A 14,400-nucleotide genomic window follows, 5' to 3' on the forward strand; every position below is an offset into this window, starting at 1 on the left:
AGGCCAAATTTAGGTCACTTATAAAAAGGTCACATATCTTGTTAAAGATAGAGAGAGGCAGGGCGAAAACCCAGGTCTTCTGAGTCACAGTGCAGGGGTGACTCTAGCTTATATCCTACTTGTACACTAATCTCTATTTCCAGCTCTGGGAAGAGTAATCAAAACAAAATTACCATTGCTTCTGAAAGGTATGACTAACTGATTATCCTTTAATTCTACTTACTACCCCTGGGATTTCCCCACCCCCACCCCTCCTCTGTCTGGGTTGTCTCCTCCAAATGGAATGTAAGCTTCTTGAGGGTAAGGATTGCCTTTCTTTTGTATTTGTATCCCCAACACTTAGCACAATGACATACAATAAACATTTAATACAGGATTTTTCTTGTCTGTCTCTTTCTTTTTCCTTCTTTCATTCATCATGGCACTTTACAAAAAAGGGTATAAATGCTGGTTATTTAAAAAGTGAAATGTAACACTGTTGTTCAGTCATTGTAGTCATGTCTGACTTTTCGTGACCCCATTTGGGGGGGCTTCTTGGCAAAGATACTGGAGTGGTTTGCCATTTCTTTCTTCAGTTCACTTTAGAAATGAGGAAACTGAGGGTTAAGTGACTTGCCCAGAGTCACATAGCTAATAAGTGTGTGTGGCCAGATTTGAATTAAGGAAGATGAGTCTTCTTGACTCCAGGTCCAGCACTCTATCCACTGCGTCACTTAGCTGCCTTAGCTGTCTTTATGATACAAGTTAGCAAATTGTTTTACTGATTTATTTATGTATATATATATATATATATACAATTCTGAAACCAGCTTTTATGTTTGACATATGTACATATATGTACGTTTATATATACATATATATGTGTGTGTATATATACAGAGGTATATATATATGGGGGTGGGGGTGGGGGTGTGTGTATGTGTATGTATGTGTATAAAATCTGATCTTATTTTCTCAAAACAAAATTTTTACCCCAGCTATTCACTTTTAGTTATTTAGTTTAGTTAATTACTCCAGCTGCTCATTCCCTTCTTAAGAGAATGAGATGTTACTAATGATCTAATAATAACACTTTTGTAAGTAGATGACTTCTATGGCCAAGTTCAATGATCACATAAATGAATTTACCTAAGAGATGCTTATTTACCCCAACTGTAACAAAGGACTGTGATGGGGTGTCTGAACAGATAAGTAAATAATTTCAGATTGAATCAAAAGATTTGTCTATTATAAAACATGTTCAGTTACTATGTTCAAATGAACTAGCTATTACACCCACATAGACCACTGCTTTCAAATTCTCTTTAAAACCTTGTGTAATTTGCTTGCTTTTCAGAGCATGCTCTACATATGTTATCCACGTTACATAATAAATACAAAATAAAATTGGATTTGAAATCTAAGATATTCCATAAGTTGTTCTCCTTTAAGAAGGCTTACTGATTACAGTGGAATCTTTTTCTTTAAAATAAAACTGAAGATACTTCTGATTTAACCTGATTAAATAACAGATTTATATTCTGGTCACACAAACCGCTGTAACACTGTCTGGTTCTAACTCTTCCCATAACACTCTGAGATATTACAGGGACCTTATCTTATACATGAATACATAACAAGTAACAGACAAATGACATGCCCAAGTACTCATCTACTTATGGATATGATTCTAGGCTGATATTCAAACATGCATCATATTACAGTAGTTTAGATGTGCTCTAGCCTTAGTCTATGAGATACAGATTTAATATTGTGTTCATATCTTCTTCTGATCACCTGCCATGATTATAGAAATTTGTCATAAAAGGAAAAATAGGGACATAGCTAAAGTGTGGGGGGGAAATACATACACACACACACACACACACACACACCCCTTTACTAGGCCAACTTTCAAGTTACTAAGAGCTGGGCTCTAGTCCTGTCTGACAAATACTAGTCCTATGACCAAATGATTTAATTCCCTTCTCTAGAACTAAGTGACAGATGAATTTCCAAACCTGGCATTAACCACAGCAATGAAATCTCAGATCTAGACCAAAAAGGGGATGGGGGGGGGGGGAAAGAGAAAGGAAGGAAAAAGAAGAGGAGAAATTAAACAAAGTAAATAAGAAGGAATGTATGAACAAAGACGATACCAACTCATAGAAACAAGTTTTTTACATGTTGTTTTTAAATGTTAAAAATTAGTATACTTAAAACCTAATACTTAAAAGTCAATCTATAACCTTGGACAAAAAAATACATACTTCATTCATTTTGGCATCATCTGGTCCTTGTGCATCTTTTGTTTGTTTAATATTTTCTACCATCTTTCTGATAAAAGCATGACTGTTATTTTCATTTTTAGCCATTAAGATTTCCAGGATGAACCAGAGACATCTAAAAAAATGTAAAAGAAAAGTGGGCCATAATGTTAACAATCTTATCTAGTGTATTTCATAAAATGAATATGGGATAACCAAAAGCAAAGCACCTAAGAATCCTTAAGGAATTCTGCTAAAGAAAAAAACGTCCACTAAACATAAACAAGCTACTTAAACACAAGCTAGTAATGTGAGTACAAATCCTTCTGAGTTATTCCAAAGAATATTGACAGTGAAGGAATAAAGTAAAATTTCACTGCAACTAAAGCAGAAGGCCAAAGTCTCCAGAATTAGCCAAAAGGAAACCAAATTCTAAGACTGGCTCAAATAGAGATATCAGAAACAAGAGTCAAATTGGTTTCTAGCATCTGGAAGGAAAAGACTGTATTCCATTTATTTTAAGCCCTTTCCTTTCAGGAAAGTGCCGTTGTGCTGCCTCTTCACAGCATGGAAGCTAACTAGGGCTCTAAATGGCTGTGTTTAGAAAGCATAGCTGGTTAGTCTTACCATAGACGAAAGGCTTCAAGTGTGTATCCAGCTATATACTCTGTGGTCTTCAGTTTAAGAAGCTTTTAAATTAAATCTGGAGAGGCTCACTCACTCAAGAATTGTCCCTAATGAATTTTCATTTAGGGTATGAACACTGTCTAAAAACACAAGCAGGAAAGGAGCTGCAATTTAAATTTGTGGAGAGATAAGTCAGACCAACGAAACAATGAACCATGGTGAAGCAGCTGGAAGGAAGCTTGTTGGAACTTAGGGCATTACCAGGGAAGGCTTCTCCAAAGAACACTACAGCTGACATCAGCAGTTGTTAACAATGTAACTGAAGACAAACTACAAGAGTTAAAAGGGGATAGGTGAAAGGGGAAGTATTAAAAACAGGCAGTGGGAAATGTGGTAGGTAAGAGTCTTACTCTTTCACATCTTTAAGTTGTTCAATGTCCTGGACTTTCACGTAATCTGGGTCATGGGCCAAAAGGTGAATAGTGTATGGAACAACATATTCTGGTAGGAGTGATAATAACTTTTCTGAAAAAGGAAAAAAAGGAGAGACAATTTGGGTTAGAAAGCAAAACATACATACATACACATATACATACATACATACATACACACACGCATACACTGTGAGCATACATATATTTTACATTAAGCATTCTGCAACTAACATGAAAATCAAAGTGTAGCCCAAACTAAGTTAACACATAGGTGTGCACAGCTTAAGTGATGCACAGCTGTCTCTTCCTCTGTATTTCAACAACACGAATGTAGCCAAACATAACTGAAAGTAGATGACTTAATGATTTAAACGTACATGAGTATAATTTTGTTAAGAAAATAATTATAATAATGAAACCTACTTTCCTAATAAAGGCTCACGACCTGATAAGCAAAAACCCTATGAAGTACATGTTTCTTCTGGCCTGGACCATATACAAAAATACGCTATTTTTAATTGGAAAAGGGACAGATACATTGTGAAAACATGTCATTTTCTTAAAGTTTTATTCCCTCTTTTTGTCTCAAACTCACTTGTTGATACCAGGCCTGTAAATGGCTTTTCTTTTTGAGATGCTACAGTAGAGAATTTGAGGTGCAGAGTGTGAAATACACTTTTAGACAGGGCCAATGAGTGGGTTTGTTTTGTCTACACTTATTTGTTAGAAAGGTGTTGTAAGGGGAGGAAGGGGATTTGGGAAGAAGAGGTGAAGCACTAATAATGATGCCATAAGAAAAAAAAAAGGCCATCAATGAAGCATTTAAACAAAAATGCAGAGACAAGAGAAAGAATTCAGGAGTCACAGATAAACATGACAGCTTTGAAGTTAACAAAAATATGCTTAAAAAATGCAAGCTGTACATAATAATCATGATTTCATAAATAATTCTCTTCATCTGTGTATATGAAAATGCCCATGTTTGCTGATGTTTGTCAAATTCAGAATAATAACAACAAAATTAATGTCTGCTAAGGGACAGGTGAGGGCAAACCTGGGCCTTGCCCTTCACTATAACTGAGCTATGTGGACTGTTCAGGGCTTAGGGAAAGAATTCAATTCTCTATCAACTTTTTAAAGTGCTTTCTTCTTACTGGGAGTGGTCTCAATATCATGGTAGTATTCTAAATCTGGAAGATTATTTGGGGTCCAAGGAGATAGGGCTAATGAAAGAGGGACAGAGTTGTTTTGATTTATGAGTTCAATGTGATGTTTGTTTTTTTAAAATCTACCGTATATTTGGGAGAAAAAATGGCTTCATCTAAAATAATCTCTCAAGGTGCAATATACATTTAGAGTGAGGTTCATAATGGCAGTCAATGTGAATCCATCTTTCAAATCATCTTGATAATTTGTGGTTGATATTGTCAGATATGATTAGATCACCACTGCTTGCACCTTAAGTGACTGATGAAGACTCAGACAAGGAGTACAAACATCAGTTCTGCAATTTTCTTGTTTACTTGTGTTCACATTATTCATATTATCATCAAATCACAGCTCCTTTACAGGCATCTTTTTAAGCCACCTGTCCATTCTGTGATACTAAAGCTAAACTAGAAAAAATTTTAGTTTTAGCTAAACTAGACAAAATAATACTTAATCACGCATAAGTAAATCATTATACATTAAATTAAGTAAATGAGGGGCAGAGTCACTGTAACCCCTTCACTCTGTGGAGCTAGTTCCTCATTCTTAGAATACCTGAGCTACAATAGGTGACAGAAGACCATCTCACATACAGACCAAATCAGGGCACCCATGTCAACCTATAGATGAACATTAACAAGGCTTATTTAAACAATTAGAAATGCCCTCAGTGAATTATCATGTGATCTCTCTAAGGAGTACCATAACATTTGAGATCAGTGATCCAGTCCAATCCTCTCATTTTACAGTTTCAGAGAGAAAAAGCCACTTGACTACTTAGTACAGTTATGATATACAACCTCATCATATGACTCCAAAGCCCAATACTCTTTTCACTAAACAAAACTGAATTCAAAAACAGTCTCCTATGCCAGCCTTTATTCCTAACTTACTGTCTATTGTCGGTATCATAATTTTCCATTCATCTAATCTCAAAATGTCTGAGGTTTTTAAAAATTCTTTCCTTTATCAACCCCCACCCCCACCCCTGTGCAATGAATCGTCAAGAACTGTTGACTCTGTCTTTGCATTTTTTTTACCTTGCTTTTAATACTACCATCCTACTAATGGCCTAATCATCTAGACTAGAAGCCCACTACACTCCCATTTGCCAACACCCCCCCCCCAAACAGATTACAATATAATTAAGAAATGTTTAACAAAATAAATAAAAATACAATGAAACATAGATAATGTGGTTTTCTAAGGCAATACGCTGCTGCAGGGATCCTTATGAATGGTTTTGTGGCTCCATTTCTATTTGAGTTTGACTAGTTAATTATGTAACAGCCTTTTAACTGATATGCTTTCTACCCTCCCTCCAATTCCACTGTGAAAGTAATCTGATTACATCACACACACTCTGGCTCAAAAACTTTCAATGGTTCCTCCAATGAAATAAAATATTAATATTAAATTATAAAATGTTTTCTTCTAAGAAATAAAATAATAACCTCATAGCCTGGCATTCAAAGACCATCATAACCTGATTTCAACTTATCCTTCTAGTCTTATGTATATTATTTTGCTTCATATAATCTATACTGCAATTAATAACATTGTTTCAAATTTATTAAAACCTTTATCTTGGGGCAGCTACGTGGTCCAGTGGATAGAGCACTGGCACTGAAGTCAGGAGGACCTGAGTTCAAATCCAGTCTCAGACCAAACACTTAACACTTACTAACTGTGTGACCCTGGGCAAGTCACTTAACCCCAACTGCCTAAAACCAAATAAATAAATAAATAAATAAATAAACAAACAAACAAACAAATAAATAAATAACCCTTATCTTGTAACTGAAAAAAATTACTTTAAATCCACAATTAAAAGAGGCAGGGGAAGAAATAGTTAATTGCAACAAGCATTTCTTAGTTAAGCATCATCTCACAATCTACCAAGTAAGTAGCAGGCATTAGGAGCCCAGATGCAGGAGTTTTAGTGATATGCCTGCATTTTCTTTCAAAGGCTTATCTCATGATAAAAATCATCCAATCCAGGAGATTAGAGGAGTAGCTTCCAGTTCAAATAGGAAAGGGTTATCTCCTCAAGGTCTGGATCAAAGCACCAGGAGATATTCCTGGGATGGCATTAAGGGCTAGGAGGTTTCAACCTTTAGAATGCTCGAAGTTCTGAGTCATGTAGAATAATCAACCACTATTCCTGAACCTTGTCCTGCTTTCTCCTCTTCTCTATATCTTGTACATATGTTTTATATTGACTTCTACCAGATAAAAATTCACATTACAGAGTGTGGTCCTAACAAAAGGTCTACAAGTAAGGTACTAAAGTATTATCTTGTTTTTTTTAGATTAAAAAAAAAAACTGAGCCTCAAATAAATTATTTAATTTCCCTATGGAAAACAACTAATAACTCAGAACAAGAACCTAGCTGTGTGTGTGTGTGTGTTGTGTGTGTGTGTGTGTGTGTGTGTGTGTGTGCGCGCGTGCGTGTGTGTGTGCGTGCGCGTAGAGAGAGAGACATAGACAGACAGAGACACTGATTGCTGGAGATACAAATAAAAAAAAAATCAATCCAGACCTTGCCTTCATCGACAAGAGGCAATAAGTTACAGTTGAGAAAATGGAGGCATACAGTGACTTGAGTAGGGTTAGGCAGCTAATATATATCTTAGGTCAAACTTGAACTCAGTTCTTCTTCCAGACTCCAGACCCCATGCTTAATCCATTGTGCCCCTTCTTGCCTCTTGCTCCACGAAAGCAAGGTCTGGATTGATTTTTTTTTATTTGTATCCCCAGCAATCAGTGTGTCTCTGTCTGTCTGTCTGTCTCTAACACACACATTTTCTCAACTGTAAAAAGGCGATTTTAAGAGCACCTATCTCACAGGGCTGAGATCAAATGAAATATCTGTCAAGGGTTCAGCATATTGGAAATGTTTCTAGCTTGTCCCCATTACATATGATGCTTGCTGAAGGTTTTAGGTAGATGCTATTTATTATTTTAAGGAAGACTCCATTTATATCTATGTTCTCTAGTGTTTTTAATAGAATAGGTGTTGTATTTTGTCAAAAGCTTTTTCTGCATCTATTGAGATGATCATGTGGTTTCTGTTAGTTTTGGTGTTGATATGATTAATTATGCTGATAGTTTTCTTAATATTGAACCAGCCCTGCATTCCTGGTATAAATCCTACCTGGTCATAATGTATTATTCTTGTGGTAAAGTGCTGTAATCTATTTGCTAATATTTTATTTAAAATTTTTGCATCTATATTCATTAGAGAAATTGGTCTATAATTTTCTTTCTTTGTTTTGACTCTTCCTCGTTTAGGTATCAGCACCATATTTGTATCATAAAAAGAATTTGGTAAGACTTCTTCTTCACCTATTTTCCCAAACAGTCTACATAGTATCGGAATTTTCTTTAAATATTTGATAGAATTAGCATGTAAATCCATCTGGCCCTGGAGATTTTTTCCTAGGGAGTTCATCAATGGCTTGTTCAATTTCTTTTTCTGGGAAGGGGTTATTTAAGTTATTTTATTTCCTCTTCTGTTAATCTGAGCAATTTATATTTTTGTAAACATGTATCCATTTCACTAATGTTGTCAAATTTGTTGGCATACAGTTGGGCAAAATAGTTCCTAATTACTGTTTTAATTTCCTCTTCCTTGATGGTAGATTCACCTTTTTCATTCTTGGTACTAGTAATTTGGTTTTCTTCTTTCTTTTTTTAAATTAAATTAATCAAAGGTTTATCTATTTTATTGGCTTTTTCATAAAACCAGCTCTTAGTTTTATTTACCAGTTCAACAGTTTTCTTAATTTCAATTTTCTTAATTTTTCCTTTGGTTTTCAATATTTCCAATTTGGTATTTAATTGAGGATTTTTAATTTGTTATTTGAACAAATTAAAGTGAGTGAAAATTAAAATGAGTGAAGCGAGCAGAACCAAGAGAACATTGTACACAATAATAGCCACATTGTGCGAAGAATGATATTGATAAACTTAACCCTTCCCAGCAATACAAGGATCTAAGACATCTCCAAAGGCCTCATGATGGAAAATGCTATCCACATCCAAAGAAAGAACTATGGAATTTGAAAGCAAATCGAAGCATACTATTTGCTATATTTTTTTCCTCTTCTGTTGAGTTTTGTTTCCTCCTATTGGTTCTAATTCTTACTTATAACATCACTAATGTGAAAATATGTTTAATAGAAATGTTTATGTATAGCCTATATCAGATTGTGCACCATCTTGGGGAGGGTGGTGGGGAGGAAGGGGGAGAAAAACTTTAAACTTAAATGCATATGGAAGTGATTGCTGATAAATCAAAATAAATTAATAAAAAAAAAAGAGTTCAGCATATAGTAGACACTTAAATGTTTGTTCCCTTCCTTTTCACGTTTATACTCTAGAGCAGGCCTGCACAATTTGTGGCCCAAAGGATTTCCTCTATATACAAAGGATGTTTTCCTCTACATTTTTCAAAAGCTGCCTGCCGCAAGCGGCCCAAGGGCTGCAAGTTGTGCAGGCCTGCTCCAGAGAATTTAATGTTCTTTATCCACTATTAAATATAACAATTAGACTGATAGCTAAGTGTTTAAGTTTCTATACTTCTGCTTCCCCTCTTCTATTTTGCTTTTCCTACTCAAGACTCCTTCCTATCCAGTTTCAACACTACCATGTTCCCCTTCTCTCTCCCTTCACTTGACTTCCTTTTCTTCCCTTTTGTTTTTGTTTCTCCTATCCTGCTCACAACATGCCTTGAACCCCTCTTATCACTCACACAGCCACTATCCTAGTTCATCACCTCTTGTCTAGGCTAAAACTAACAGTGTCCTAATTCGGCATCTCTCCTGCCACTCCAATCCATTCTCTACTAGCTCCCAAAGTGACTCAGGGTTAACCATACCAGCCCCTTTACTCAATCAACTCCAGTGGCTTCTTGTAAACTCTAAAATCAAATATAAATTCCTCTGTCTGTCGTTTAAAGTCGTTCACAACCTGGCCTCTTCCTATCTTTACACCCTTGCTCCCCTCAAGCACTCTATATACTAGCTTACTTGTCGTTCCTCACATATGACTTTGTAACTCCCAGCTCCATACCTTTGCACTGGCTATCCCCTATGCCTGAAATGCTCTTGTCCCTTACTATCTCCCTTTAGAGTTCTTGGCTTCCTTCAAAACACAGTTATAGAGGCAGCCAGGTGGCGCAGTGGACAGAGCACCAGCCCTGGAGTCCGGAGGACCTGAGTTCAAATATGGCCTCAGACACTTGACACTTACTAGCTGTGTGACCCTGGGCAAGTCACTTAACCCCACTGCCTAGCAAAACATAGTTAAAATGTCACCTTCTGTAGAAGAGCCTTCCTGGTGGCCCAGTAGCTAGGGCCTGACTTCTCCTCTAAGTTTACCTGCTGTGTTTTTTGTATTTTGTACTTCTATTTTAAATATATGTTTTATCCATTAGGCTACAACTCCCTAAGGACAGGGTAACAGGGAGCTATGAAAGTTTACTGAGTAACAGTGGATGGGGAAAAGATACCCAGTAGAGGGGGAAGATGAACTCTCGAGTGCAGTCTGGTAGAAAATGATTGAGATGGATGCCCTGGGGTCCCTCCTTAAATGGAGGATCTAGGAGCAGCTCTGCATTGTATACCTCCCAAGATCTCAAACTAGACGAAGGGAGGGTACACCAGCTGCAGGGGATTACTAAGGAGATTTGAGATTTAGGGTTGAGATGATCTTGCAGGATGATGAGATTCTGGAGGGCAAAATGAAGTCCAAGAGAACAGTTAGGTGGGAAAAAGAGACCTCCAGAAGCACAAAAACATAAACAAAAATCTGGTGTGACCTTTGGGACTCCATCTCAACAGAAGCCAGCAGTGATACTACTTACTACCTTTGGACGTGAACTTGGTAAGACCAATACTATGTAGGACTTGAGCTAAGTTGTGAATCTAATTCTCCTACCCCACATGGTTTTGGGAAGGAGGTTATTACCCTGAGGCATGTGTTGGGGAGTGAGGGGAGAAGAGAATGTTTGTAAGTAAACACACCCATATGTGTGCCTCTGTGTGTGTGTGTGTGTGTGTGTGTGTGTGTGTGTGTGTACATACACATGGGGGAGGGACAGAACAGGGAGACAGAGACAGAGATAATATCCTTTTGTAAAAGCTAATCTGATGATTAGTGGTTAAATGGACCAGGAGATATTAGTTGCTGGCCTCCTAACAAATAGAGAGAACACAGCAAGAAGGGGCTCCAGAGATAGCAGCAAAAAAAGACACTCCAACTCCCTGACAGAGTGAGGCCAAAGCATACAGAACAGCAAGTAGGCCAGTATGGCTGGAACTAAAGAGTGCTTAAAGATGGCAAATAATGAAAGTCTGATGTGCTATATTAAAAGTACTATCAAAAATCAATCTGAAACGTCAAATCTCACTTACCATTTCATGATCTTAGGAAAACATAAATGAAAAGGAACTATTTTACTGGAAAATCTAATAAATATAGAGTAAGGGCCTGTTATGGGCCCAAGAGATATAAAAATATTATTTAAGCCTATTAAGAGGGAGGAAATAGTCTTGCCTTAATATAGCCGTAGAATAGCCAAGTAGTTCAATGAGACTCAAAGACTTATTAAGCCATTGTGAGAAAGACACTGTGAGAGGCACTCGGAATACAAAGGAAGAAAACAAAATTGTCTTTCCATTCAAGGACCTTTTATTCTATTGGAACTGAAGCATGTGCTTAAAGCATTCTATACTATTTCCTGGTTAGAAATGAAGATCATATCTAAGACAACTCCAAAAGACTCATGATGGAAAATACTATCCACATCCAGAAAATGAACTAAGGAGTCTGAATGCAGGTTGAAGCATACCATTCACTCTCTTTTTGTTTATTTGTTTCTTCTTTCTCTTGGTTTCTCCCACTGGTTTTAATTCTTCTTTACAACATGACTAATGTGAAAATATGTTTAATATGAATGCATATGTATAGCCCATATCAGATTGCATGCCATCTTTGGGAGGGGGAAGGGGAAGGAAGGGGAGACAGTCTAGAACTCAAAATCTTATGGAAGTGAATGCTGAAAACTAAAAATAAATAATTGGGGTGGGGGAGAAGGGGGGAGAGAAATGGCCTGCGAGGTGGTGCAGTGGACAGAGCTCCGGACTTGGAGTCAGGAAGACATGAGTTCAAATCTGGTCTCAAACACTTGACATGTACTTGACCCTGGACAAATCACTTAACCCCAATTGCCTCACCAAAAACAAAACAAATAAAAAAAAAAAGAAAGAAAGAAATGAAGATCATAGAATCTCACACCTCAGCGAGACCTCAGAGGTCATCTAGTCCAATCTGAATAGAAATCCTCTCTAAAACATGTCCTAAAGTGATCTCTGCATATTCTATCTTCAAGGATAGTTGTTTTGACTTATATAGGTGAAAAACTCATGTTCTTTTAACGTTGTTTTTTGCTTCACTTCCTTCAAACTTTACTTCAACATTTTTATGTTCTAAATAACTTAAATCATTCATCATTAAAGTGATACTGCCTCACAAATTCACTTTTTTCTAATCTACTGTTGCAAAAATGTGCATTAAGAGTTCCAATTTCTGACCAATATTAAAATATTCCTAATTTCTGCATTTATGGATTTTAGTTCTCTTTTGAACTACTCTGGAGATGCCTCTTGTCGATCCATGCTATCTGTAGAGCCTACAGGATTCTTTTTTCTTCCCCTTCAAAAGGCACTGGTTAGTTCAATTTTCTTCACATAATTTATTAAAATCCTATTCTTTTTGAGTTTTGTTTATAGGATGTTTTCTGTTGATTGAGCAATGTGTGGGCATTTTATTGAGGATTTTCTTCTTGATATCTTTGGTCACTGAGCTTTAAAAAAAAAGTATTCTCTCATCATTTACTTTTAGTATTTCTCTCTTTGCTGCTGAGCAGATAATGAAGCCTGAGCTTCAAGGCTGTCAAAGCCTCCCCATGTTAGAGAACATAGAATTCAGTGCCCTCAACCCCTGTTTTAAATAACCTCTGGGGGACAATTCAGACACTGTCATGGTTTTTGGTGCCCCTCCAAGTTCTACCCATAGGACTTATTTCCTTCCCAGGGTTGAGTAGAGTTTTCACACATTTAATGAGAAGTGAGCGTTCAGGAAGAGTCACTCCAACAGTAGGGAATCTTTACGATAAGGCTAGGTACCAGGCAAAAGGCAGCATGTTTTTAACCTGTCCAATTCTTCCTTTCCTTCATTTAACTGGGAAGAATCAGAACTTAGTATTCTTTTCCAGGGGATGGAGAGAAGAGCCTTTGGGCAAGAGCCACTACAGCAGCATGAAGCCCTCCCTACCCCAGGGCTGAGTCCAGTAGTACCTATGAGTTTGCCTATGCTCCTAAAAGGCTTGTGTGCTGGCTGGTGGGGAAGAACTTAGGAAGCACTTTAAGTACCAGAATTATCTAATGTTAAATTCATAAGAATTTTATATTTCAGAAATTGTCTTATGTGGATTTAATTGTAATTACTCTACATTTGGAACATAATTCTTTTTATGGAAGATTGGAGAATTATGAAGCAATTTAGAAAAAGTAAACAAGTTGCCATCTGGTAGGCCATTGATCCATTAAGTATGAGCCTTCCTTTTTAATGAAAAAAAAAAGTTGATTACTCTTGAAATTACTTGAAAAATGATACTTGAAAGATGATGAAACATGCATTATATTCAAATTGTACAAAGGTGGACATAGTCAATGTGGTGAAGGAGCAGGAAGTATAGTCTAGCTTTCCTTCACAACTCCTACACAAAAATCTAGAATATGTGCCAGATCAAGTTCTGATCAGAAGATCCAATACATATTTACAGAGAGTTATTTGTCTGGGGGTAGATCTGCATAAGGAGACAGAGTAAGAAATCTACAGACACTAGAAACAGAGGCTAGACAGGAGCATACAGCACAGAGATGGATGTTTGTTGTTCAGTAGTTTTTCAGTCGTGTCCGACTCTTCATTGACCCCATTTAGGGTTTCCTTGGCAGAAATACTGGAGTGGTTTGCCATTTCCTTCTCCAGCTCAATTTACAGATGAAGAACTGAGACAAACAGAGTCACACAGCTATTAAATGTCTGAGGTCAGATTTGAACTCAGGAAGAGGCGTCTTCCTAACTAAAACCTGGCACTCTACCCACTGTACCACCTAGATGGATGGATGTAGGGCCTGCCAATACCTTGCACCAGTGCATGAAAAGATTCTACATTAGGCACAGAAGGTTAACCTTGGGCAAAGAGCAGGAACAGGTGTCAACTAACAGCTCTATTTGGCATCAGAGCTCACCACACACTCCTGGGGTTACAGATCCAGTAAGACTAAGGAAGGGACATCCACCTAAGGGTGGCCAATCAAGGTAAGGAGTTGCAGGTCTTGGTCTATGTACTGAGTGAAAAGCAAGCACAGAAGTGAGCAGCAGGTGTATGGCTCTGGAAGTGGAGTCTGGTTTCAATTCCAGCCCTAACCTGGATCAAAAGCCTACAGAGAAATAATCATGGTGAGAACTTTAGTCTGAATGAAGCCTGAAGTTCTGTCACTACGAATCAACAGGGATTTCTAGTTGGCAGGCAATGACTAAGGTCAGCAGCAGTCTAACTAGAACTCCTAGCCAAGGGCAAGTCCACATGTTGCTCAAACTCAAACCCTGATCACAAACTTGCAAAGTTCAGACTTCATACTGGATCAGATCATTTTGGTCATATTGAAAGCTTACAGGTCCAAAGTCTGAACTGTCTCTGAGACCCTGAAATAACACAACACTCAATATCCCAAGAAAGCAGCATTGAGTCAAGAGGACACAAAACAGGACAAAGCACAGCACAGTTAACCATTACACCCCCCCCCTTCCA

The 14,400-nt window shown here is 37.3% G+C and overlaps 1 protein-coding gene across 1 annotated transcript in view; it reads right to left on the reverse strand.

Moving 5' to 3' along the window:
• PDS5B (PDS5 cohesin associated factor B) overlaps nucleotides 1–14,400 on the reverse strand; it is a 205,615-nt gene that overhangs the window by 23,843 nt on the left and 167,372 nt on the right. Inside the window, 2 exon segments of the mRNA XM_078147054.1 lie at nucleotides 2,250–2,382; nucleotides 3,284–3,398. Coding sequence (XP_078003180.1) covers nucleotides 2,250–2,382; nucleotides 3,284–3,398 — 248 coding nt within the window.

This window comes from Phascolarctos cinereus, unplaced genomic scaffold, assembly GCF_003287225.1.
Source record: "Phascolarctos cinereus isolate Bilbo 61053 unplaced genomic scaffold, phaCin_HiC Scaffold_726;HRSCAF=1367, whole genome shotgun sequence".
Taxonomy (NCBI): domain Eukaryota; kingdom Metazoa; phylum Chordata; class Mammalia; order Diprotodontia; family Phascolarctidae; genus Phascolarctos; species Phascolarctos cinereus.